The sequence below is a fragment of the Oncorhynchus keta genome, chromosome 11, assembly GCF_023373465.1.
Source record: "Oncorhynchus keta strain PuntledgeMale-10-30-2019 chromosome 11, Oket_V2, whole genome shotgun sequence".
NCBI classification, from domain to species: domain Eukaryota; kingdom Metazoa; phylum Chordata; class Actinopteri; order Salmoniformes; family Salmonidae; genus Oncorhynchus; species Oncorhynchus keta.
The window spans coordinates 2876571-2903994 of record NC_068431.1 but is presented as its reverse complement, the minus strand read 5'-3'; the positions used below and the strand labels follow the sequence as shown (position 1 = coordinate 2903994).

Sequence of the window (27424 nt, the reverse complement as noted above, 5' to 3'; positions counted from 1 at the left end):
TCTAACCTTCTATCCCACTATTACTCTATCCCTCTAACCTTCTATCATTCTATCCCTCTAACCTTCTATCATTCTATCCCTCTAACCTTCTATCATTCTATCCCTCTAATCTTCTATCATTCTAACCTTCTATCCCACTATTACTCTATCCCTCTAACCTTCTATCATTCTATCCCTCTAACCTTCTATCATTCTATCCCTCTAATCTTCTATCATTCTAACCTTCTATCCCTCTAACCTTCTATCATTCTATCCCTCTGACCTTCTAACCTTCTATCCCTCTAAACTTCTAACCTTCTAAACTTCTAACCTTCTAACCTTCCATCCCTCCCACCTTCTATCCTTCAAAACTTCCATCCCTCTCACCTTCCATCCCTCTAACCTTCTATCCCGCTATCTCACACTTGCACTCACAACAAGTGATAGGAATGTTCTCTCAACTCCTCCCCCGCCTCTCTCTCAGTCCTTATCAAATATCATGGTCCAAGAGGCAAGTCAGTTTGGAAATCTAATTTACAGATACCAAGCCCTCAAAGAGTGAGACCTACAGCATATGGTGTTGCACAACTGGTATAGCAGTGAGTAACAGACAGAAGCAGAAGATGTGACATATTTGTGAACACCAAACTCTCTATAGATTCTATATATACACTACCATAGAAATGTCATTGTTTTTGAAAGAAAAGCACATTTTTCAACCATTAAAATAACAACAAATTGATCAGAAATACAGTGTAGACATTGTTAATGTTGTAAATGACTATTGTAGCTGAAAACGGCTGATAAAAAAAAAAAGAATATCTACATAGACGAACAGAGGTCCATTATCAGCAACCATCATTCCTGTGTTCCAATGGCACGTTGTGTTAGCTAATCCAAGTTTATCATTTTAAAAGGCTAATTGATTATTAGAAAATCCTTTTGCAATTATGTTAGCATATCTGAAAACTGTCGTCCTGATTAAAGAAGCAATAAGACTGACCTTCTTTAAACAATTTGAGTATCTGGAGCATCAGCATTTAAGGGTTCGCTTAAAGGCTCAAAATGTCCAGAAACAAAGAACTTTCTTCTGAAACTCTTCAGTCTATTCTTGTTCTGAGAAATGAAGGCTGTTCCAGGCTTTTTTTGGGGGGGGGGCCTTTCTAGGGAGTTTTTCCTAGCCACCGTGCTTCTACACCTGCATTGCTTGCTGTTTGGGGTTTTAGGCTGGGTTTCTGTACAGCACTTTGAGATATCAGCTGATGTACGAAGGGCTATATACATCAAATTTGATTGATTGATTGATTGATTGATTGATTCCATGCGAGAAATTGCCAAGAATCTGAAGATCTCGTACAACGCTGTGTACTACTCCCTTCCCAGAACAGCGCAAACTGGCCCTAACCAGAATAGAAAGAGGAGTGGGAGGCCCAGGTGCACAACTGAGCAGGTGGACAAGTATATAAGGGTGTCTAGTTTTTGAGAAGCAGATGCCTCAGAAGTCCTCAACTGGCAGCTTCATTAAATAGTACACGCAAAACACCAGTCTCAACGTCAACAGTGAAGAGGCGACTCTGGGATGCTGGCCTTCTAGGCAGAGTTCCTCTGTCCAGTCTCAACATCAACAGTGAAGAGGCGACTCCGGGATGCTGGCCTTCTAGGCAGAGTTCCTCTGTCCAGTCTCAACGTCGACAGTGAAGAGGTGACTCCGGGATGCTGGCCTTCTAGGCAGAGTTCCTCTGTCCAGTCTCAACGTCGACAGTGAAGAGGTGACTCCGGGATGCTGGCCTTCTAGGCAGAGTTCCTCTGTCCAGTCTCAACGTCGACAGTGAAGAGGCGACTCCGGGATGCTGGCCTTCTAGGCAGAGTTCCTCTGTCCAGTCTCAACGTCGACAGTGAAGAGGCGACTCCGGGATGCTGTCCTTCTAGGCAGAGTTCCTCTGTCCAGTCTCAACGTCGACAGTGAAGAGGTGACTCCGGGATGCTGGCCTTCTAGGCAGAGTTCCTCTGTCCAGTCTCAACGTCGACAGTGAAGAGGTGACTCCGGGATGCTGGCCTTCTAGGCCAGAGTTCCTCTGTCCAGTCTCAACGTCGACAGTGAAGAGGTGACTCCGGGATGCTGGCCTTCTAGGCCAGAGTTCCTCTGTCCAGTCTCAACGTCGACAGTGAAGAGGTGACTCCGGGATGCTGGCCTTCTAGGCAGAGTTCCTCTGTCCAGTCTCAACGTCGACAGTGAAGAGGTGACTCCGGGATGCTGGCCTTCTAGGCCAGAGTTCCTCTGTCCAGTCTCAACGTCGACAGTGAAGAGGCGACTCCGGGATGCTGTCCTTCTAGGCAGAGTTCCTCTGTCCAGTCTCAACGTCGACAGTGAAGAGGTGACTCCGGGATGCTGGCCTTCTAGGCAGAGTTCCTCTGTCCAGTCTCAACGTCGACAGTGAAGAGGCGACTCCGGGATGCTGGCCTTCTAGGCAGAGTTCCTCTGTCCAGTCTCAACGTCGACAGTGAAGAGGTGACTCCGGGATGCTGGCCTTCTAGGCAGAGTTCCTCTGTCCAGTCTCAACGTCGACAGTGAAGAGGTGACTCCGGGATGCTGGCCTTCTAGGCAGAGTTCCTCTGTCCAGTCTCAACGTCGACAGTGAAGAGGCGACTCCGGGATGCTGGCCTTCTAGGCAGAGTTCCTCTGTCCAGTCTCAACGTCGACAGTGAAGAGGTGACTCCGGGATGCTGGCCTTCTAGGCAGAGTTCCTCTGTCCAGTCTCAACGTCGACAGTGAAGAGGTGACTCCGGGATGCTGGCCTTCTAGGCAGAGTTCCTCTGTCCAGTCTCAACGTCGACAGTGAAGAGGTGACTCCGGGATGCTGGCCTTCTAGGCAGAGTTCCTCTGTCCAGTCTCAACGTCGACAGTGAAGAGGCGACTCGACAGTGAAGAGGTGACCGGGATGCTGGCCTTCTAGGCAGAGTTCCTCTGTCCAGTCTCAACGTCGACAGTGAAGAGGTGACTCCGGGATGCTGGCCTTCTAGGCAGAGTTCCTCTGTCCAGTCTCAACGTCGACAGTGAAGAGGTGACTCCGGGATGCTGGCCTTCTAGGCAGAGTTCCTCTGTCCAGTCTCAACGTCGACAGTGAAGAGGTGACTCCGGGATGCTGGCCTTCTAGGCAGAGTTCCTCTGTCCAGTCTCAGGCAGAGTTCCTCTGTCCAGTCGACAGTGAAGAGGTGACTCCGGGATGCTGGCCTTCTAGGCCAGAGTTCCTCTGTCCAGTCTCAACGTCGACAGTGAAGAGGTGACTCCGGGATGCTGGCCTTCTAGGCAGAGTTCCTCTGTCCAGTCTCAACGTCGACAGTGAAGAGGTGACTCCGGGATGCTGGCCTTCTAGGCAGAGTTCCTCTGTCCAGTCTCAACGTCGACAGTGAAGAGGTGACTCCGGGATGCTGGCCTTCTAGGCAGAGTTCCTCTGTCCAGTCTCAACGTCGACAGTGAAGAGGTGACTCCGGGATGCTGGCCTTCTAGGCCAGAGTTCCTCTGTCCAGTCTCAACGTCGACAGTGAAGAGGTGACTCCGGGATGCTGGCCTTCTAGGCAGAGTTCCTCTGTCCAGTCTCAACGTCGACAGTGAAGAGGTGACTCCGGGATGCTGGCCTTCTAGGCAGAGTTCCTCTGTCCAGTCTCAACGTCGACAGTGAAGAGGTGACTCCGGGATGCTGGCCTTCTAGGCAGAGTTCCTCTGTCCAGTCTCAACGTCGACAGTGAAGAGGTGACTCCGGGATGCTGTCCTTCTAGGCCAGAGTTCCTCTGTCCAGTCTCAACGTCGACAGTGAAGAGGTGACTCCGGGATGCTGTCCTTCTAGGCAGAGTTCCTCTGTCCAGTCTCAACATCGACAGTGAAGAGGTGACTCCGGGATGCTGGCCTTCTAGGCAGAGTTCCTCTGTCCAGTCTCAACGTCGACAGTGAAGAGGCGACTCCGGGATGCTGGCCTTCTAGGCAGAGTTCCTCTGTCCAGTCTCAACGTCGACAGTGAAGAGGTGACTCCGGGATGCTGGCCTTCTAGGCAGAGTTCCTCTGTCCAGTCTCAGTTCCTCTGTCCAGTCTCGGGGACGTCGACAGTGAAGAGGTGACTGACCGGGATGCTGGCCTTCTAGGCAGAGTTCCTCTGTCCAGTCTCAACGTCGACAGTGAAGAGGTGACTCCGGGATGCTGGCCTTCTAGGCAGAGTTCCTCTGTCCAGTCTCAACGTCGACAGTGAAGAGGTGACTCCGGGATGCTGGCCTTCTAGGCCAGAGTTCCTCTGTCCAGTCTCAACGTCGACAGTGAAGAGGTGACTCCGGGATGCTGGCCTTCTAGGCAGAGTTCCTCTGTCCAGTCTCAACGTCGACAGTGAAGAGGTGACTCCGGGATGCTGGCCTTCTAGGCAGAGTTCCTCTGTCCAGTCTCAACGTCGACAGTGAAGAGGTGACTCCGGGATGCTGGCCTTCTAGGCAGAGTTCCTCTGTCCAGTCTCAACGTCGACAGTGAAGAGGTGACTCCGGGATGCTGGCCTTCTAGGCCAGAGTTCCTCTGTCCAGTCTCAACGTCGACAGTGAAGAGGTGACTCCGGGATGCTGGCCTTCTAGGCAGAGTTCCTCTGTCCAGTCTCAACGTCGACAGTGAAGAGGTGACTCCGGGATGCTGGCCTTCTAGGCAGAGTTCCTCTGTCCAGTCTCAACGTCGACAGTGAAGAGGTGACTCCGGGATGCTGGCCTCTCTAGGCAGAGTTCCTCTGTCCAGTCTCAACGTCGACAGTGAAGAGGTGACTCCGGGATGCTGTCCTTCTAGGCCAGAGTTCCTCTGTCCAGTCTCAACGTCGACAGTGAAGAGGTGACTCCGGGATGCTGTCCTTCTAGGCAGAGTTCCTCTGTCCAGTCTCAACGTCGACAGTGAAGAGGTGACTCCGGGATGCTGGCCTTCTAGGCCAGAGTTCCTCTGTCCAGTCTCAACGTCGACAGTGAAGAGGTGACTCCGGGATGCTGGCCTTCTAGGCAGAGTTCCTCTGTCCAGTTGTCTGTGTTCTTTTGCCCGTCTTAAATCTTTTATTTTTCTTGGCCAGTCTGAGAGAGCTTTTTCTTTGCAACTCTTGGTTAAATACGATGGTTTGCGCTTTCTGCCTAGAAGGCCAGCATCCCGGAGTCACCTCTTCACTGTCGACGTTGAGACTGGACAGAGGAACTCTGCCTAGAAGGCCAGCATCCCGGAGTCACCTCTTCACTGTCGACGTTGAGACTGGACAGAGGAACTCTGCCTAGAAGGCCAGCATCCCAGTGTCGCTAAAAACTGGGAATGGAAACGGCTTTTCTATTTGTGTCGCCATTCAAACAGGAAGTCATATTTCTACTATGGAAATGTTTGAATATAAGCTACACAGTGTGATAAATTACAGTAGGGGCAAAAAGTATTTAGTCAGCCACCAATTGTGCAAGTTCTCCCACTTAAAAATATGAGAGAGGCCTGTAATTTTCATCATAGGTACACTTCAACTATGACAGACAAAATGAGAGAAGAAATCCAGAAAATCCCATTGTAGGATTTTTTATTAATTTATTTGCAAATTAAGGTGGATGGTCCTCCCCTTCCTCCTCCGAGTGACCCCCACAGGTCAAATATCACTTTGATTTGTATCTGCTTTTGCAGCAAATTTGGTTCCTGTTTCAGTCATCTATTTGGCCACGTTTTGCGTGGGTCAAACAAAACAAAAACACCCTTTTGATTGGTTGACAAATAGTGTCTCTCACAATGCAGGTGTTTGCTGCACGCTGCAGTTGGTGAGAAGTAAATACAGTGACTTTAAAGGGGATTTTTATCGAAAACTGCTTGACCTTTGATCACATGATTTTTGTTAAACTCATGCAGTGGAAATGTAGTCGCAAAGTCGGACAATTTTTATAACCATAATGCAACACACATTGAAAGGCGGTGACCAACGATGGTCAACGACTTCACTAAAGTGATCTGCTCGAACGCGCCCAGTGTGTGGTAGTCTGCCGTCAAAAAAACACACGCTGCGCCTGCCTTCGGAATAGATAGTGCATCCTGTATTGTTTTGATAGATTCTTCCAGACGCTTTAACTTCTTCTCCGTCGGAATATCTGCGGGTATGTTTTCAACTCTGCCCGTCAACACTGTTAATATCAGACCGGAGAAAACACCTGACAAGTAGGCTACGTTCGGCCGAAAGAGACATCCAGGGAGGATGGGACCCAAACTAGGACTAGACGGATAGAACAACCGCCTTCAACATGTTTAGAGGTACGATTACGACTTTCTCCCCCCCCCCCTATCGCTGTAATGGTGTTACATCGGCTGTTTGTTTTTGTTTGTTTGTGTGGATATATATATGACAAAGTGGGCTGGAAATGTATGACATTGTGTTCCTGCGCTGAGAGCTTTGTGTTTATGATGACCTACCTACAGTAGACTAGCGTTCTATCACGACTTGGAATGCATTTGGTGTGTGTGTGTGTGTGTGTGTGTGTGTGTGTGTGTGTGTGTGTGTGTGTGTGGTCGCTCGGTCTATGTATAGGCTGTCGACTACAGAGGTTACCAAATATGAACTATCCAGGTGTGTGTGCGCGCGCTTGTGTAGTCTACGAAGAGGTCTGTGTCGGCAGAAGTGTGCGATGTGGCTTCCCAATACGTTGTCAAATCCTGGAGTGTGTTGCTCTTTATGAGCGTCCTGAGATGAAATGCTTCTATCCCCCACACCGCTCTTCTCGCTCAGCTCGGCTTCGTTCGGCGGGAATCAAATATTTATCAATATCACGTTATATTATTCTTTGAAAATAGAATACAGGTGCCGCACTGCAGTTTACGGTTATTGTGTGTCTGTGTGTGTGCGTGCATTCGCGCGCCTAGACGGAGACTTTCTGACCTTCTGGAGCGGCTGGGTGACGAGACAGCGGCTCGAGGAACAAGCGTCAAGAGTCAGTGGGCCCCGGGGACCGGGAGCGTTAACCGAGAGAGACACAGAGAGAGAGGTTTCTGTAAAGCTCCAATGTTGCTGTAGAAAAATATACATTTTTAATGCTAGCCAAGATCTGGTTCTAATCCAACATCAGCACTTTGCTATTAAAGGCCCAGTGCAGTCAAAAAACGTGATATCCTGTGTTTTTATATGTATGTATACATATACAGTATAATGCTCTTTTACTGTAAGGCTGTTTGAAAAGAGATTAAAACGGTTGCATTGGCCCTTTATTTAAAATTAACAGTAAACATTACACATACAGACATTTCAAAACAATAAAGACATTACAAATGTCATATTATATATATATATATACATACACACACACACACACACACAGTGCCTTGCGAAAGTATTCGGCCCCCTTGAACTTTGCGACCTTTTGCCACATTTCAGGCTTCAAACATAAAGATATAAAACTGTATTTTTTTGTGAAGAATCAACAACAAGTGGGACACAATCATGAAGTGGAACGACATTTATTGGATATTTCAAACTTTTTTAACAAATCAAAAACTGAAAAATTGGGCGTGCAAAATTATTCAGCCCCATTACTTTCAGTGCAGCAAACTCTCTCCAGAAGTTCAGTGAGGATCTCTGAATGATCCAATGTTGACCTAAATGACTAATGATGATAAATACAATCCACCTGTGTGTAATCAAGTCTCCGTATAAATGCACCTGCACTGTGATAGTCTCAGAGGTCCGTTAAAAGAGCAGAGAGCATCATGAAGAACAAGGAACACACCAGGCATGTCCGAGATACTGTTGTGAAGAAGTTTAAAGGCGGGTTTGGATACAAAAATATTTCCCAAGCTTTAAACATCCCAAGGTCCAGGGTTTACCTTAATTCTTAGAGATAGGGGGCAGCATTTCCACTTTTGGATAAATAGCGTGCACAATTTCAACTTCCTGCTACTCATGCCAGGAATATATTATATGCATATGATTAGTAGGTGTGGATAGAAACCCCTCTGAATTTTCTGAAACTGGTTCAATCATGTCTGTGACTATAACAGAACTTATGTAGCAGGCAAAACCCCAAGGAAAAACTGTTCAGAATAAACATTTTTTTCCCACTAACAGTTCCCTCAGTTGTCATTGTCAAGAGAAATTAGATAGCGCCCATTTTACAGTTCCTACAACTTCCACAGGATGTCACCAGTCTCCACATTGACTCTGTAGCGTAATACCCTGTATATAACCTCCACATTGACTCTGTACCGTAATACCCTGTATATAGCCTCCACATTGACTCTGTACCGTAATACCCTGTATATAGCCTCGCTATTTTTACTTTACTGCTGCTGTTTAATTATTAGTTACTTACGTTTTTTAAAATGATTTTTTTATCTATTATTTACTAAACACTTTTTTTCTTCAAACATTGTTGGTTAAGGGATTGTTGTATTTGACAAATCAAATTTGATTTGATTAGGTGAGTCATGTACAAGGCTACAGTCGGCGTGTGATCAGTGGCAGCCAGGTAGGAGCTGTCGGGGTGTGATCAGTGGGAGCTGTCGGGGTGTGATCAGTGGGAGCTGTCGGGGTGTGATCAGTGGGAGCTGTCGGGGTGTGATCAGTAGGAGCTGTCGGGGTGTGATCAGTGGCAGCCAGGTAGGAGTTGTCGGGGTGTGATCAGTGGCAGCCAGGTAGGAGCTGTCGGGGTGTGATCAGTGGGAGCTGTCGGGGTGTGATCAGTAGGAGCTGTCGGGGTGTGATCAGTGGCGGCCAGGTAGGAGCTGTCGGGGTGTGATCAGTGGGAGCCAGGTAGGAGCTGTCGGGGTGTGATCAGTGGCAGCCAGGTAGGAGCTATCGGGGTGTGATCAGTGGCAGCTAGGTAGGAGCTGTTGGGGGTGATCAGTAGGATCGGGTGTGATCAGTAGGAGCTGTCGGGGTGTGATCAGTGGCGGCTAGGTAGGAGCTGTCGGGGTGTGATCAGTAGGAGCTGTCGGGGTGTGATCAGTAGGAGCTGTCGGGGTGTGATCAGTGGCGGCTAGGTAGGAGCTGTCGGGGTGTGATCAGTAGGAGCTGTCAGGGGTGTGATCAGTAGGAGCTGTCGGGGTGTGATCAGTAGGAGCTGTCGGGGTGTGATCAGTGGGAGCCAGGTAGGAGCTGTCGGGGTGTGATCAGTGGGAGCCAGGTAGGAGCTGTCGGGGTGTGATCAGTAGGAGCTGTCGGGGTGTGATCAGTGGGAGCCAGGTAGGAGCTGTCGGGGTGTGATCAGTGGGAGCCAGGTAGGAGCTGTCGGGGTGTGATCAGTGGCAGCCAGGTAGGAGCTGTCGGGGTGTGATCAGTGGGAGCCAGGTAGGAGCTGTCGGGGTGTGATCAGTAGGAGCTGTCGGGGTGTGATCAGTAGGAGCTGTCGGGGTGTGATCAGTGGCAGCCAGGTAGGAGCTGTCGGGGTGTGATCAGTAGGAGCTGTCGGGGTGTGATCAGTAGGAGCTGTCGGGGTGTGATCAGTAGGAGCTGTCGGGGTGTGATCAGTGGCAGCCAGGTAGGAGCTGTCGGGTGTGATCAGTAGGAGCTGTCGGGGTGTGATCAGTAGGAGCTGTCGGGGTGTGATCAGTGGGAGCCAGGTAGGAGCTGTCGGGGTGTGATCAGTGGCAGCCAGGTAGGAGCTGTCGGGGTGTGATCAGTGGCAGCCAGGTAGGAGCTGTCGGGGTGTGATCAGTGGCAGCCAGGTAGGAGCTGTCGGGGTGTGATCAGTAGGAGCTGTCGGGGTGTGATCAGTAGGAGCTGTCGGGGTGTGATCAGTGGCAGCCAGGTAGGAGCTGTCGGGGTGTGATCAGTAGGAGCTGTCGGGGTGTGATCAGTGGGAGCTGTCGGGGTGTGATCAGTGGGAGCTGTCGGGGTGTGATCAGTGGGAGCTGTCGGGGTGTGATCAGTGGCGGCCAGGTAGGAGCTGTCGGGGTGTGATCAGTGGGAGCCAGGTAGGAGCTGTCGGGGTGTGATCAGTGGCAGCCAGGTAGGAGCTATCGGGGTGTGATCAGTGGCAGCTAGGTAGGAGCTGTTGGGGTGTGATCAGTAGGAGCTGTCGGGGTGTGATCAGTGGCGGCTAGGTAGGAGCTGTCGGGGTGTGATCAGTAGGAGCTGTCGGGGTGTGATCAGTAGGAGCTGTCGGGGTGTGATCAGTAGGAGCTGTCGGGGTGTGATCAGTGGGAGCCAGGTAGGAGCTGTCGGGGTGTGATCAGTGGGAGCCAGGTAGGAGCTGTCGGGGTGTGATCAGTAGGAGCTGTCGGGGTGTGATCAGTGGGAGCCAGGTAGGAGCTGTCGGGGTGTGATCAGTGGGAGCCAGGTAGGAGCTGTCGGGGTGTGATCAGTGGCAGCCAGGTAGGAGCTGTCGGGGTGTGATCAGTGGGAGCCAGGTAGGAGCTGTCGGGGTGTGATCAGTAGGAGCTGTCGGGGTGTGATCAGTAGGAGCTGTCGGGGTGTGATCAGTAGGAGCTGTCGGGGTGTGATCAGTAGGAGCTGTCGGGGTGTGATCAGTAGGAGCTGTCGGGGTGTGATCAGTAGGAGCTGTCGGGGTGTGATCAGTAGGAGCTGTCGGGGTGTGATCAGTAGGAGCTGTCGGGGTGTGATCAGTAGGAGCTGTCGGGGTGTGATCAGTGGGAGCTAGGTAGGAGCTGTCGGGGTGTGATCAGTGGCAGCCAGGTAGGAGCTGTCAGGGTGTGATCAGTGGCAGCCAGGTAGGAGCTGTCGGGGTGTGATCAGTGGCAGCCAGGTAGGAGCTGTCGGGGTGTGATCAGTAGGAGCTGTCGGGGTGTGATCAGTAGGAGCTGTCGGGGTGTGATCAGTGGCAGCCAGGTAGGAGCTGTCGGGGTGTGATCAGTAGGAGCTGTCGGGGTGTGATCAGTGGGAGCTGTCGGGGTGTGATCAGTGGGAGCTGTCGGGGTGTGATCAGTGGGAGCTGTCGGGTGTGATCAGTGGGAGCTGTCGGGGTGTGATCAGTGGCGGCCAGGTAGGAGCTGTCGGGGTGTGATCAGTGGGAGCCAGGTAGGAGCTGTCGGGGTGTGATCAGTGGCAGCCAGGTAGGAGCTATCGGGTGTGATCAGTGGCAGCAGGTAGGAGCTGTTGGGGTGTGATCAGTAGGAGCTGTCGGGGTGTGATCAGTGGCGGCTAGGTAGGAGCTGTCGGGGTGTGATCAGTAGGAGCTGTCGGGGTGTGATCAGTAGGAGCTGTCGGGGTGTGATCAGTAGGAGCTGTCGGGGTGTGATCAGTGGGAGCCAGGTAGGAGCTGTCGGGGTGTGATCAGTGGGAGCCAGGTAGGAGCTGTCGGGGTGTGATCAGTAGGAGCTGTCGGGGTGTGATCAGTGGGAGCCAGGTAGGAGCTGTCGGGGTGTGATCAGTGGGAGCCAGGTAGGAGCTGTCGGGGTGTGATCAGTGGCAGCCAGGTAGGAGCTGTCGGGGTGTGATCAGTGGGAGCCAGGTAGGAGCTGTCGGGGTGTGATCAGTAGGAGCTGTCGGGGTGTGATCAGTAGGAGCTGTCGGGGTGTGATCAGTGGCAGCCAGGTAGGAGCTGTCGGGGTGTGATCAGTAGGAGCTGTCGGAGTGTGATCAGTAGGAGCTGTCGGGGTGTGATCAGTAGGAGCTGTCGGGGTGTGATCAGTGGCAGCCAGGTAGGAGCTGTCGGGGTGTGATCAGTAGGAGCTGTCGTGGGGTGTGATCAGTAGGAGCTGTCGGGGTGTGATCAGTGGGAGCCAGGTAGGAGCTGTCGGGGTGTGATCAGTGGCAGCCAGGTAGGAGCTGTCGGGGTGTGATCAGTGGCAGCCAGGTAGGAGCTGTCGGGGTGTGATCAGTGGCAGCCAGGTAGGAGCTGTCGGGGTGTGATCAGTAGGAGCTGTCGGGGTGTGATCAGTAGGAGCTGTCGGGGTGTGATCAGTGGCAGCCAGGTAGGAGCTGTCGGGGTGTGATCAGTAGGAGCTGTCGGGGTGTGAACAGTGGGAGCTGTCGGGGTGTGATCAGTGGGAGCTGTCGGGGTGTGATCAGTGGGAGCTGTCGGGGTGTGATCAGTAGGAGCTGTCGGGGTGTGATCAGTGGCGGCCAGGTAGGAGCTGTCGGGGTGTGATCAGTGGCAGCCAGGTAGGAGCTGTCGGGGTGTAATCAGTAGGAGCTGTCGGGGTGTGAGCAGTGGCAGCCAGGTAGGAGCTGTCGGGGTGTGATCAGTGGGAGCCAGGTAGGAGCTGTCGGGGTGTGATCAGTGGGAGCCAGGTAGGAGCTGTCGGGGTGTGATCAGTGGCAGCCAGGTAGGAGCTGTCGGGGTGTGATCAGTGGGAGCCAGGTAGGAGCTGTCGGGGTGTGATCAGTAGGAGCTGTCGGGGGTGTGATCAGTAGGAGCTGTCGGGGTGTGATCAGTGGCAGCCAGGTAGGAGCTGTCGGGGTGTGATCAGTAGGAGCTGTCGGGGTGTGATCAGTAGGAGCTGTCGGGGTGTGATCAGTAGGAGCTGTCGGGGTGTGATCAGTGGCAGCCAGGTAGGAGCTGTCGGGGTGTGATCAGTAGGAGCTGTCGGGTGTGATCAGTAGGAGCTGTCGGGGTGTGATCAGTGGGAGCCAGGTAGGAGCTGTCGGGGTGTGATCAGTGGCAGCCAGGTAGGAGCTGTCGGGGTGTGATCAGTGGCAGCCAGGTAGGAGCTGTCGGGGTGTGATCAGTGGCAGCCAGGTAGGAGCTGTCGGGGTGTCATCAGTAGGAGCTGTCGGGGTGTGATCAGTAGGAGCTGTCGGGGTGTGATCAGTGGCAGCCAGGTAGGAGCTGTCGGGGTGTGATCAGTGGGAGCTGTCGGGGTGTGATCAGTGGGAGCTGTCGGGGTGTGATCAGTGGGAGCTGTCGGGGTGTGATCAGTGGGAGCTGTCGGGGTGTGATCAGTAGGAGCTGTCGGGGTGTGATCAGTGGCGGCCAGGTAGGAGCTGTCGGGGTGTGATCAGTGGCGGCCAGGTAGGAGCTGTCGGGGTGTAATCAGTAGGAGCTGTCGGGGTGTGAGCAGTGGCAGCCAGGTAGGAGCTGTCGGGGTGTGATCAGTGGCAGCCAGGTAGGAGCTGTCGGGGTGTGGTAGGAGCTGTCGGGGTGTGATCAGTAGGAGCTGTCGGGGTGTGATCAGTGGGAGCCAGGTAGGAGCTGTCGGGGTGTGATCAGTGGGAGCCAGGTAGGAGCTGTCGGGGTGTGATCAGTAGGAGCTGTCGGGGTGTGATCAGTGGCGGCCAGGTAGGAGCTGTCGGGGTGTGATCAGTGGCAGCCAGGTAGGAGCTGTCGGGGTGTGATCAGTGGAGCCAGGTAGGAGCTGTCGGGGTGTGATCAGTGGGAGCCAGGTAGGAGCTGTCGGGGTGTGATCAGTGGCAGCCAGGTAGGAGCTGTCGGGGTGTGATCAGTGGCAGCCAGGTAGGAGCTGTCGGGGTGTGATCAGTGGGAGCCAGGTAGGAGCTGTCGGGGTGTGATCAGTAGGAGCTGTCGGGGTGTGATCAGTGGCAGCCAGGTAGGAGCTGTCGGGGTGTGATCAGTAGGAGCTGTCGGGGTGTGATCAGTAGGAGCTGTCGGGGTGTGATCAGTGGCAGCCAGGTAGGAGCTGTCGGGGTGTGATCAGTAGGAGCTGTCGGGGTGTGATCAGTGGCAGCCAGGTAGGAGCTGTCGGGGTGTGATCAGTGGCAGCCAGGTAGGAGCTGTCGGGGTGTGATCAGTGGCAGCCAGGTAGGAGCTGTCGGGGTGTGATCAGTGGGAGCTGTCGGGGTGTGATCAGTAGGAGCTGTCGGGGTGTGATCAGTGGGAGCTGTCGGGGTGTGATCAGTAGGAGCTGTCGGGGTGTGATCAGTGGGAGCTGTCGGGGTGTGATCAGTGGGAGCTGTCGGGGTGTGATCAGTGGGAGCTGTCGGGGTGTGATCAGTGGGAGCTGTCGGGGTGTGATCAGTGGCAGCCAGGTAGTAGCTGTCGGGGTGTGATCAGTGGCAGCCAGGTAGGAGCTGTCGGGGTGTGATCAGTAGGAGCTGTCGGGGTGTGATCAGTGGGAGCCAGGTAGGAGCTGTCGGGGTGTGATCAGTGGGAGCCAGGTAGGAGCTGTCGGGGTGTGATCAGTAGGAGCTGTCGGGGTGTGATCAGTGGCGGCCAGGTAGGAGCTGTCGGGGTGTGATCAGTGGCAGCCAGGTAGGAGCTGTCGGGGTGTGATCAGTGGCGGCCAGGTAGGAGCTGTCGGGGTGTGATCAGTGGGAGCCAGGTAGGAGCTGTCGGGGTGTGATCAGTGGCAGCCAGGTAGGAGCTGTCGGGGTGTGATCAGGTAGGAGCTGTCGGGGTGTGATCAGTAGGAGCTGTCGGGGTGTGATCAGGTAGGAGCTGTCGGGGTGTGATCAGTGGCGGCCAGGTAGGAGCTGTCGGGGTGTGATCAGTAGGAGCTGTCGGGGTGTGATCAGTAGGAGCTGTCGGGGTGTGATCAGTAGGAGCTGTCGGGGTGTGATCAGTGGCGGCCAGGTAGGAGCTGTCGGGGTGTGATCAGTGGCGGCCAGGTAGGAGCTGTCGGGGTGTGATCAGTGGGAGCCAAGTAGGAGCTGTCGGGGTGTGATCAGTGGCAGCTCGGTAGGAGCTGTCGGGTGTGAGCAGGGGCGGCCAGGTAGGATCTGTCGGGGTGTGATCAGTAGGAGCTGTCGGGGTGTGATCAGTAGGAGCTGTCGGGGTGTGATCAGTAGGAGCTGTCGGGGTGTGATCAGTGGCGGCCAGGTAGGAGCTGTCGGGGTGTGATCAGTGGCGGTCAGGTAGGAGCTGTCGGGGTGTGATCAGTGGGAGCCAGGTAGGAGCTGTCGGGGTCTGATCAGTGGCAGCCAGGTAGGAGCTGTCGGGGTGTGAGCAGGGGCGGCCAGGTAGGAGCTGTCGGGGTGTGATCAGTAGGAGCTGTCGGGGTGTGATCAGTAGGAGCTGTCGGGGTGTGATCAGTGGCAGCCAGGTAGGAGCTGTCGGGGTGTGATCAGTGGGAGCCAGGTAGGAGCTGTCGGGGTGTGATCAGTAGGAGCTGTCGGGGTGTGATCAGTAGGAGCTGTCGGGGTGTGATCAGTGGCAGCCAGGTAGGAGCTGTCGGGGTGTGATCAGTAGGATCTGTCGGGGTGTGATCAGTAGGATCTGTCGGGGTGTGATCAGTAGGAGCTGTCGGGGTGTGATCAGTAGGAGCTGTCGGGGTGTGATCAGTAGGAGCTAGGTAGGAGCTGCATTTTGCCATGGGGTGTAGAGAAAATCTTGCAGTTTTAAAGCAATTTTGCTGCAATTCTACACATTTCGCCATGGGGTGGAGAGAAGATTTTGCAATTACAGATTGCTGCATAAATTGGTCATCAAATTTGATCTGATCTTCATCTAAATCACAACTGACAACAACTGACATACTCAGTCTGCTTAACCTGTTGCGTCGAGCAATCCTGTATCCGGGAGCGTAATTATAGCCTCAAGCTCATTACCATAACGCAACGTTAACTATTCATGAAAATCGCAAAATGAAATGAAATAAATATATTGGCTCACAAGCTTAGCCTTTTGTTAACAACACTGTCATCTCAGATTTAAAAAAAATGCTTTTCAACCATAGCTACACAAGCATTTGTGTAAGAGTATTGATAGTATTGATAGCTAGCATTCAGCAGGCAACATTTTCACAAAAATAAATAAAATAATTTACCTTTGAAGAACTTCGGATGTTTTCAATGAGGAGACTCTCAGTTTGACAGCAAATGTTCAGTTTTTCCAAAAAGATTATTTGTGTAGGAGAAATAACTCAGTTTTGTTCATAACGTTTGGCTAAGGTCTAGGAACAGTTGGTTAACTGGTCTAGGAACAGTGGGTTAACTGCCTGTTCAGGGGCAGAACGACAGATTTGTAGCTTGTCAGCTCTGGGGTTTGAACTTGCAACCTTCCGGTTACTAGTCCAACGCTCTAACCACTAGACTACCCTGCCGCCCCTACACTCTAACCACTAGGCTACCTACCACCCCTACACTCTAACCACTTGGCTACCCTACCGTCCCTACACTCTAACCACTAGGCTACCTACCGCCCCTACACTCTAACCACTAGGCTACCCTGCCGTCCCTACACTCTAACCACTTGGCTACCCTGCCGTCCCTACACTCTAACCACTAGGCTACCCTGCCGCCCCTACACTCTAACCACTTGGCTACCCTACCGTCTCTACACTCTAACCAATCTAAGAATGTTATGCTGACATGGGCCAATTGAGTGATTGCTGATGCACAACCACATTTTCTAATTGCACCTTGGGTATTCTGTTCTTTTATCTTTCAAAAGTAAGTTGAAGCCATGACTAAGTTCCTAGAAAAAGAAAAATGGTCCGTAGGACTACAATAGGGCAGCATCGGTCTGTCTAACACACACACACACCACACACACACACTATAAGCATACGCAGGATACCATCGGTCTGTCTCACACACACACACACACACACACACACACACACACACACACACACACACACACACACACACACACACACACACACACACACACAGAGATCATTATGGGTTAGGCCAGTTGGTTTGTCCCACCTGGGCTCTGTCCTCATTACTGATGAAACCATACAGGGCTAGACTGGGGGCCGGTTGGTTGTGTGTGTGTGTGTGGACTGGAATAAATAGTCCAGAGAAGTGTGTGTGTGCTTGTTTGTTTACGAGACTGGCCGAGTTCCCATCCGCCATCACACACACGGGGCCATGTGTCTGTGTGTTGAATATACAGCTGTCTGTAAGTGGAAGTGCTGAAATGTGGTGTAATGTGGAGGTTCTTTGTCCCTGATACAGTCTGTCTATCACCTTTACTTCACCACTACCAAACAGAGTGATGGAGAAAACTAATGAGAGTAAGGGAGAATGAGAAAGAGAGAGAGAGGGGGGGGGTTGTGTTATTGTGTTTTTTTTTCACAGTATTTCTAACTTATTTTGTACATAATATTTCTGCCACCGTCTCTTATGACCGAAAAGAGCTTCTAGATACCAGGACAACGATAACTCACCTCGTACAGAGACAACGTTTTTTTTTTTTTCTTGAACGAGTTTCTTTAACCAACGCAAAAAATGTACTTCAGACACCCGACAAGGCCCAAATCCCCATCATTCACATGAAGGAGAGATGGAAATATCGGGGCGTAGGTTGGTAAGGATCCGACAGGCGAAATTCCCCCCACCATCAGTCCTATTAGCCAACGTGCAATCATTGGGATAACAAAATGGATGAGCTCCGATCACAACTATCCTACCAATGGGACCAATCACTGGAGAATAAACTGGATGAGCTCCGATCACAACTATCCTACCAATGGGACCAATCACTGGAGAATAAACTGGATGATCTACGTTCACGACTATCCTACCAACGGGAAATTAATAACTGTAATGTCTTATGTTTCACTGTTTTGGCTGTGGTCCTTCTGTAGCACAGTTGGTAGAGCATGGCGCTTGTAACGCCAGGGTAGTGGGTTTGATTCCCGGGACCACCCATACGTAGAATGTATGCACACAAATGACAAGTCGCTTTGGATAAAAGCGTCTGCTAAATGGCATATATTATTATATTATATTACTGAACAACAACATGGATAACATACAGCTGGTTAACTCTGCGCCGGTAAGACAAGGGGTGGTGGTCTGTGTCTATTTGTCAATAACAGCTGTTGCACGAAATCTAATATGAAAAAAGTCTTGAGGTTTTTGCTCGCCTAAGGTAGAGTATCTCATGATAAGCTGTAGACCACATTTTATTTACCAAGAGAGTTTTCATCTATATTTTTCGTAACTGTCTATTTACCAACACAAACCGATGCTGGCACTAAGACCACACTCAATGAGCTGTATAAGACCATAAGCAAACAGGAAAACGTTCATCCAGAGGCGGTTCTCCTAGTGGTGACTGTTGGAAAAGCATTCCAGGTGAAACTGGTTGAGAGAACGCCAAGAGAGTTTAAAGCTGCCAGCAAGGCAAAGGGTGGCTACTTTGAAGAATCTAAAATCTAAAATATATTTTGGATTTGTTTAACACATTTCTGGGGAGGGGGAGTTACTACATAATTCCATGTGTGTTATTTCATAGTTTTGATGTCTTTACTATTATTCTACAATGTAGAAAATAGTAAAAATAAAGAAAATAAGCTCAATGAGTAAACAACTAGGTGTGTCCAAACGTTTGACTGGTACTGTGTAATATTGGGATGCAAACTCAAAATGTAATATGGTCTATTTTTTTTTTCAAACCCTTGTGTGAGGCGTATACTTTGGTTTCAAAAGTAGATTTGTTTAAGACTACCAATCAATACTCTGTGTTACCCTGATTTAGCCCACTGCAGTAAAGGTTAAAGCTGCAGTTTGTGATTCAAACAACAACAACAAACAACAGGGATGGGGCAAAACCCGCCACAGGGGAGGGGGAGTTAACAACTGAGGATGGGGCTAAGGAAATGTAACCACTCTCACATTTTACTGGGGGGAGGGGGAGTTAACAACTGAGGGATGGGGCATTTTAAGGAAATGTAACCACTCTCACATTTTACTGGGGGGAGGGATGGGGCTAAGGAAATTAACCAACTGGGGAGGATGAGGGGGCTAAGGAAATGTAACCACTCTCACACATTTTACTGAGGGGGAAATGTAACCACTCTCACATTTTACTGGGGGAGGATGGGGCTAAGGAAATGTAACCACTCTCACATTTTACTGGGGGAGGGGAGTTAACAACTGGGAGTAAGGAAATGTAACCAACAACTGAGGATGGGGCTAATGGGGGAGGAAATGTAACCACTCTCACATTTTACTGGGGGAGGGGGAGTTAACAACTGAGGGATGGGGCTAAGGAAATGTAACCACTCTCACATTTTACTGGGGGAGGGGGAGTTAACAACTGAGGGATGGGGCTAAGGAAATGTAACCACTCTCACATTTTACTGGGGGGGCAGGGGGAGTTAACAACTGAGGGATGGGGCGAAGGAAATGTAACCACTCTCACATTTTACTGGGGGAGGGGGAGTTAACAACTGAGGGATGGGGCTAAGGGAAATGTAACCACTCTCACATTTTACTGGGGGGGAGGGGGAGTTAACAACTGAGGATGGGGCTAAGGAAATGTAACCACTCTCACATTTTACTGGGGGGGAGGGGGGAGTTAACAACTGAGGGATGGGGCTAAGGAAATGTAACCACTCTCACATTTTACTGGGGGGGGGGGGTTAACAACTGAGGGATGGGGCTAAGGAAATGTAACCACTCTCACATTTTACTGGGGGGGAGTTAACAACTGAGGGATGGGGCTAAGGAAATGTAACCACTCTCACATTTTACTGGGGGAGGGGAGTTAACAACTGATGGGGATGGGGCTAAGGAAATGTAACCACTCTCACATTTTACTGGGGGGGGGGGGGGAGTTAACAACTGAGGGATGGGGCTAAGGAAATGTAACCACTCTCACATTTTACTGGGGGAGGGGGAGTTAACAACTGAGGGATGGGGCTAAGGAAATGTAACCACTCTCACATTTTACTGGGGGAGGGGGGGGAGTTAACAACTACTGGGGATGGGGCTAAGGGAAATGTAACCACTCTCACATTTTACTGGGGGAGGGGGAGTTAACAACTGAGGGATGGGGCTAAGGAAATGTAACCACTCTCACATTTTACTGGGGGAGGGGGAGTTAACAACTGAGGGATGGGGCTAAGGAAATGTAACCACTCTCACATTTTACTGGGGGAGTTAACAACTGAGGGGGGAGTTAACAACTGAGGGATGGGGTAACCACTCTCACATTTTACTGGGGAGGGAGGAGGGGAAGGGATGGGGCTAAGGAAATGTAACCACTCTCACATTTTACTGGGGGAGTTAACAATGGGGGAGTTAACTGAGGATGGGGCTAAGGAAATGTAACCACTCTCACATTTTACTGGGGGAGGGGGAGTTAACAACTGAGGGATGGGGCTAAGGAAATGTAACCACTCTCACATTTTACTGGGGGGAGTTAACAACTGAGGGATGGGGCTAAGGAAATGTAACCACTCTCACATTTTACTGGGGGGGAGTTAACAACTGAGGGATGGGGCTAAGGAAATGTAACCACTCTCACATTTTACTGGGGGGGAGTTAACAACTGAGGGGGGGAGAAATTAACAACTGGGGGATGAGGGGGGCTAAGGAAATGTAACCACTCTCACATTTTACTGAGGGGGGGGGGGGAGTTAACAACTGAGGGATGGGGCTAAAGTAATGTAACCACTCTCAAATTCATAGATGGAGCTACTAAATAACACATCTGAAAGCGGATGTACCACACTCTTGGGGAAGTGCCCTCCTACAGCGATCGGAGAGAGGGAGCGACTCATTCAAGCACCCTCTCGTCCATTCTTTAGATGTTTGGCCAAGACTCCTTCTGTCTGTTGGCACTATTTTACTGTGTGTTGGCTATAGTTCTGCCTTTGAGTTGGGCCACACACACACACACACACACACACACACACACACACACACACACACACACACACACACACACACACACACACACACACACACACACACACACACACACACACACACACACACACAGTTTTAGTTTATATCTGGTTTGTTGTGGAAAAGAGTGGTGTAGGATAAACCTTCTCCACCTCTGATTACACTGAACACAACACCAGGGAGGGAGGGAGCTTTTGTGTCGCTTCTGGCATTGATACACAGGGGAGAAGCTGTTGTCTTGGTGTGTGTGTGTGTGTGTGACTAAATGCCAAAGCTGGAACAGTGACTTATACACCAGACAGATGCTCTCAGCCTTGTAGGAGAGAGAGCGAGAGAGAACCACTACAGCTTTGCTCTGTTTCCATGGGGGTGGTAGGTGGTCCCAGCAGCTGAGGAGTAGGATATGTGACCTGACAGTTCACATGTTATAATCCCGGGCCGACGCTGTTCCTCCTGCCTGACGACTCAAACGGCATTCTTCTGTTGCTCTATGTTCGCTACAGACTTCGGCCTGAGTCTGACGTCGTTTTGTGTTGTTAACTCCCCCCCCCCCTTTTCTGACATACTGAAACCGCCCACGTCTGACACCAAGTCGGTTAGGTCACTCGTTCTGCCCATTCTAACGTTCAATCAAACAGTAACTGAATGCCTCGATGCCTGCTTTATATAGCAAGACACATGACTCCACTGTCTGACTGGCCACTTGAATCACTGTAGTAGGAAGCTAACCATTTTTGTGAACGGGGTGATTTATAGTTTTCTTTCTCTCCTCTCGCTCACCTTCTCTCATCTCTCTCTCACACACATTGTACTTAGTTGGAATACAGTAGCCTTTTTGTTATCAGTCTGAGCCTATAAATAACAGCAACAAATATCAACATATAAACAATGACAACAAAGATTCTCTTTCACACTCACTCATACTTTCTCCCTCCCCTTATATCTCTCTCTCTCTCTCTCTCTCTCTCTCTCTCTCTGTACATCTCCTCTTTTTCTCTCTCGGTACTTCTCCTCTCTCTTTCTCAATTCAAATTGATTTATTGGCATGATGTAACAATGTGCTGTCACGAACCGGCTCAAAGCCGTAACAAAGGGAGACAACGTGGAGATAAGGAGTAGCAAAATATGTATTTTATTAACTAAAGCAACTAAGTATAATATACAATGGTGTGTGTAATCAGTAATCAGTAGTGTAAGTGAGTGTTTTGCATGAATGTGATAATGCAGGGTGATGAAAGGTGCCAAAGCAAACAAAAGGCCACCAAGAACCACAACACAATCTACAAAAGGTGTCTGCATGGAGAGAGTCTCCTCCATGAATGGGGAAGAGGTCTATTTATCCTGGGAGACACCTGGCCCAGGTGTTTCCCATGTAGCTGACGACCCTCCCAACTCTGCCCACCGGCATCCTAATAAGGAAATAACAGAGAGAGTACGGCAGACAGAGTGGGAGGGTCGTCACAGTGCATATCGCCAAAGTTTACTTTGGATATTTACAATATTATAATAGTGAGAATCCAAATAGTCAGCGTGACAACAGGAACAACAATTACCAACAATAACAATAACAATAAGCATAGAGGACATGTGCAGGTTGATTGGTCTGATAGACAGTGTCCCTCATCTTATGGCAACAATTACCAAGGGTCAAAACAACCCTACACTGAACAATAACAATAAGCATAGAGGACATGTGCAGGTTGATTGGTCTGATAGACAGTGTCCCTCATCTTATGGCTGGCAGCATTTTTGTCAGGAAATGCAGCTCCGTCTCAGGTTCTGCTGTGGTGCAGTGGTTTCACAGCCTTTCCTCTACAGGGAGCCAGGTTTTCCTGTGTCTACTCTTCTCAATGGCAAGGCTGTGCTCACTGAGCCTGTACTTTGTCAAGGTTTTTCTAAGGTTTTGATCAGTAACCATGGTCATATAGTTAGCCACAGTGTATTGTCGATGTAGGGCCAGATTGCACTGCATTTTGCTTTGTGTTTGTGCTTGTGTTTCCCAATAAGCAATTTAGTTTTGTTTTGACTGTGTTGTAATTTGTTTTGATCTCATTGATTGGATGTTCTGATCAGGAGGCTTCAGTGTGTTAGTAGAACAGGTTAGTTAACTCAGCCCCAGGACCAGCAGGATGAGGGGACTGTGGCTTCAGTGTGTTAGTAGAACAGGTTAGTGAACTCAGCCCCAGGACCAGCTGGATGAGGGGACTGAGGCTTCAGTGTGTTAGTAGAAGAGGTTAGTGAACTCAGCCCCAGGACCAGCTGGATGAGGGGACTGAGGGGACTGAGGCTTCAGTGTGTTAGTAGAACAGGTTAGTGAACTCAGCCCAGGACCAGCTGGATGAGGGGACTGAGGCTTCAGTGTGTTAGTAGAACAGGTTAGTGAACTCAGCACCAGGACCAGCTGGATGAGGGGACTGAGGCTTCAGTGTGTTAGTAGAACAGGTTAGTGAACTCAGCCCCAGGACCAGCTGGATGAGGGACTGAGGCTTCAGTGTGTTAGTAGAACAGGTTAGTCAACTCAGCCCCAGGACCAGCTGGATGAGGGGACTGAGGCTTCAGTGTGTTAGTAGAACAGGTTTGTGAACTCAGCCCCAGGACCAGCTGGATGGATGAGGGGACTGAGGCTTCAGTGTGTTAGTAGAACAGGTTAGTGAACTCAGCCCCAGGACCAGCTGGATGAGGGGACTGAGGCTTCAGTGTGTTAGTAGAACAGGTTAGTGAACTCAGCCCCAGGACCAGCTGGATGAGGGGACTGAGGGGACTGAGGCTTCAGTGTGTTAGTAGAACAGGTTAGTGAACTCAGCCCCAGGACCAGCTGGATGAGGGGACTGAGGGACTGAGGGGAGGCTTCAGTGTGTTAGTAGAACAGGTTAGTGAACTCAGCCCCAGGACCAGCTGGATGAGGGGACTGAGGGGACTGAGGCTTCAGTGTGTTAGTAGAACAGGTTAGTGAACTCAGCCCCAGGACCAGCTGGATGAGGGGACTGAGGCTTCAGCTGGTGAGGGGTGTTAGTAGAACAGGTTAGTGAACTCAGCACCAGGACCAGCTGGATGAGGGGACTGAGGCTTCAGTGTGTTAGTAGAACAGGTTAGTGAACTCAGCCCCAGGACCAGCTGGATGAGGGGACTGAGGCTTCAGTGTGTTAGTAGAACAGGTTAGTGAACTCAGCCCCAGGACCAGCTGGATGAGGGGACTGAGGCTTCAGTGTGTTAGTAGAACAGGTTAGTGAACTCAGCCCCAGGACCAGCTGGATGAGGGGACTGAGGCTTCAGTGTGTTAGTAGAACAGGTTAGTGAACTCAGACCCCAGGACCAGCTGGATGAGTGGGGACTGATGGGGACTGAGGCTTCAGTGTGTTAGTAGAACAGGTTAGTGAACTCAGCCCCAGGACCAGCTGGATGAGGGGACTGAGGGGACTGAGGCTTCAGTGTGTTAGTAGAACAGGTTAGTGAACTCAGCACCAGGACCAGCTGGATGAGGGGACTGAGGCTTCAGTGTGTTAGTAGAACAGGTTAGTGAACTCAGCCCCAGGACCAGCTGGATGAGGAGACTGAGGCTTCAGTGTGTTAGTAGAACAGGTTAGTGAACTCAGCCCCAGGACCAGCTGGATGAGGAGACTGAGGCTTCAGTGTGTTAGTAGAACAGGTTAGTGAACTCAGCCCCAGGACCAGCTGGATGAGGGACTGAGACTTCAGTGTGTTAGTAGAACAGGTTAGTGAACTCAGCCCCAGGACCAGCTGGATGAGGGGGAGACGGTGGCTTCAGTGTGTTAGTAGAACAGGTTTGTGAACTCAGCCCCAGGACCAGCTGGATGAGGGGACTGAGGCTTCAGTGTGTTAGTAGAACAGGTTAGTTAACTCAGCCCCAGGACCAGCTGGATGAGGGGACTGAGGATTCAGTGTGTTAGTAGAACAGGTGTTGTGAACTCAGCCCCAGGACCAGCTGGATGAGGGGACTGAGGCTTCAGTGTGTTAGTAGAACAGGTTAGTGAACTCAGCCCCAGGATCAGCTGGATGAGGGGACTGAGGCTTCAGTGTGTTAGTAGAACAGGTATGTGAACTCAGCCCCAGGACCAGCTGGATGAGGGGACTGAGGCTTCAGTGTGTTAGTAGAACAGGTTTGTGAACTCAGGACCAGCTGGATGAGGGGACTGAGGCTTCAGTGTGTTAGTAGAACAGGTATGTGAACTCAGCCCCAGGACCAGCTGGATGAGGGGACTCTTTTCTTTGCTCAGCTCTTGGCATTGCAGGGCTTGGTAATGGTATGAGAGGGGGTCACTGTATTTTAGATGTTTCTAAAACTGAATTGCTATTTTTTTATCATTATCAGTGGATATTGGCCTAATGCTGCCCTGTGTGCATTGTTTGTAGTTTTCATCTGGACATGTAGGAGAATCTTACAGAAATCTGCATGCAGGGTTTAAATGGGTTGTTTTTCCCATTTGGTGAAATCTTGTTTTGTAAGTGGACCCCACACCTCGCTGCCATAAAGTGGACCCCACACCTCGCTGCCATAAAGTGGACCCCACACCTCGCTGCCATAAAGTGGACCCCACACCTCGCTGCCATAAAGTGGACCCCACACCTCGCTGCCATAAAGTGGACCCCACACCTCACTGCCATAAAGTGGATCCCACACCTCGCTGCCATAAAGTGGATCCCACACCTCGCTGCCATAAAGTGGACCTCACACCTCACTGCCATAAAGTGGACCCCACACCTCACTGCCATAAAGTGGACTCCACACCTCGCTGCCATAAAGTGGACCCCATACCTCGCTGCCATAAAGTGGACCCCACACCTCGCTGCCATAAAGTGGACCCCACACCTCGCTGCCATAAAGTGGACCCCACACCTCGCTGCCATAAAGTGGACCCCACACCTCGCTGCCATAAAGTGGACCCCACACCTCGCTGCCATAAAGTGGACCCCATACCTCGCTGCCATAAAGTGGACCCCACACCTCGCTGCCATAAAGTGGACCCCATACCTCACTGCCATAAAGTGGACCCCATACCTCGCTGCCATAAAGTGGACCCCACACCTCACTGCCATAAAGTGGACCCCACACCTCGCTGCCATAAAGTGGACCCCATACCTCGCTGCCATAAAGTGGACCCCAAACCTCGCTGCCATAAAGTGGACCTCACACCTCGCTGCCATAAAGTGGACCTCACACCTCGCTGCCATAAAGTGGACCTCACACCTCGCTGCCATAAAGTGGACCCCACACCTCACTGCCATAAAGTGGACCCCACACCTCACTGCCATAAAGTGGACCCCACACCTCGCTGCCATAAAGTGGACCCCACACCTCACTGCCATAAAGTGGACTCCACACCTCGCTGCCATAAAGTGGACCCCACACCTCGCTGCCATAAAGTGGACCCCATACCTCGCTGCCATAAAGTGGACCTCACACCTCGCTGCCATAAAGTGGACCTCACACCTCGCTGCCATAAAGTGGACCTCACACCTCGCTGCCATAAAGTGGACCCCACACCTCACTGCCATAAAGTGGACCCCACACCTCACTGCCATAAAGTGGACCTCGCACCTCACTGCCATAAAGTGGTCCTCACACCTCACTGCCATAAAGTGGTCCTCACACCTCACTGCCATAAAGTGGACCTCACACCTCACTGCCATAAAGTGGACCCCACACCTCACTGCCATAAAGTGGACCTCACACCTCACTGCCATAAAGTGGACCCCACACCTCACTGCCATAAAGTGGACCTCACACCTCACTGCCATAAAGTGGTCCCACACCTCACTGCCATAAAGTGGACCTCACACCTCACTGCCATAAAGTGGACCCCACACCTCACTGCCATAAAGTGGACCCCACACCTCGCTGCCATAAAGTGGACCCCACACCTCACTGCCATAAAGTGCAATTGGTTCAATGACATATTCAATTAGTTTTAGCCAAATTTTAATATAGGTATTTCAATTTTAATGAGCTTTTTTTAATGGCGTAGAATGCCCTGCGTGCTTTCTCTCTCAGTTCATTCACTGCATCATTAAGGTGTCCACTTGGGCTTATTTTTCAGCCTAAGTAATTGTAGTGTGTAGTACTAGTGTAGCAGTACTATATATATTTTGTACCAATTGAGTACTTTTGCTCTCTGTCGCTCTGTCTCTCGCTCGCTCTCTGTCGGTCTCTCGCTCGCTCTCTGTCTGTCTCTCGCTCGCTCTCTGTCTCTCGCTCGCCCTCTGTCTGTCGCTCGCTCTCTGTCTGTCTGTCGCTCGCTCGCTCTCTGTCTGTCTGTCTCTCGCTCGCTCTCTGTCTGTCTCTCGCTCGCTCTCTGTCTGTCTCTCGCTCTCTGTCCGTCTCTCGCTCGCTCTCTCTCCGTCTCTCGCTCGCTCGCTCTCTGTCTGTCGCTCGCTCTCTCTCTGTCTGTCTGTCTCTCTCTCGCTCGCTCTCTGTCTGTCTGTCTCTCGCTCGCTCTCTGTCTGTCTGTCTCTCGCTCGCTCTCTGTCTGTCTCTCGCTCGCTCTCTGTCTGTCTCTCGCTCGCTCTCTGTCTGTCTCTCGCTCGCTCTCTGTCTGTCTCTCGCTCGCCCTCTGTCTGTCTCTCGCTCGCTCTCTGTCTGTCTGTCTCTCGCTCGCTCTCTGTCTGTCTCTCGCTCGCTCTCTGTCTGTCGCTCGCTCTCTCTCCGTCTCTCGCTCGCTCTCTCTCCGTCTCTCGCTCGCTCTCTCTCCGTCTCTCGCTCGCTCGCTCTCCGTCTCTCGCTCGCTCTCTCTCCGTCTCTCGCTCGCTCTCTCTCCGTCTCTCGCTCGCTCTCTCTCCGTCTCTCGCTCGCTCTCTCTCCGTCTCTCGCTCGCTCTCTCTCCGTCTCTCGCTCGCTCTCTCCGTCTCTCGCTCGCTCTCTCTCGCTCGCTCTCTCTCCGTCTCTCGCTCGCTCTCTCTCCGTCTCTCGCTCGCTCTCTCTCCGTCTCTCTCTCCGTCTCTCGCTCGCTCTCTCGCTCGCTCTCTCTCCG

At 51.3% G+C, this 27424-nt stretch overlaps 1 protein-coding gene and 1 long non-coding RNA gene across 3 annotated transcripts in view; both read left to right on the top strand.

Annotated features, from left to right (window-relative positions):
* The first annotated feature begins 5670 nt into the window (after positions 1–5670).
* LOC118380983 (reticulon-4 receptor-like 1) overlaps positions 5671–27424 on the top strand; it is a 277946-nt gene continuing 256192 nt past the window's right edge. Inside the window, exon 1 of one of the 2 annotated variants that reach the window (XM_052529102.1) lies at positions 5671–6256. In XM_052529102.1, coding sequence (XP_052385062.1) covers positions 6247–6256 — 10 coding nt within the window. In that variant the 5' untranslated portion in view covers positions 5671–6246. The remainder of the gene's footprint in view (positions 6257–27424) is intronic. The other variant, XR_008146713.1, reaches the window with a different exon arrangement.
* Positions 22772–24055, top strand: LOC127932993 (uncharacterized). Its single transcript, XR_008146724.1, has 3 exons — positions 22772–22880; positions 23460–23727; positions 23951–24055. It is a non-coding gene; the product is annotated as an uncharacterized LOC127932993 (long non-coding RNA).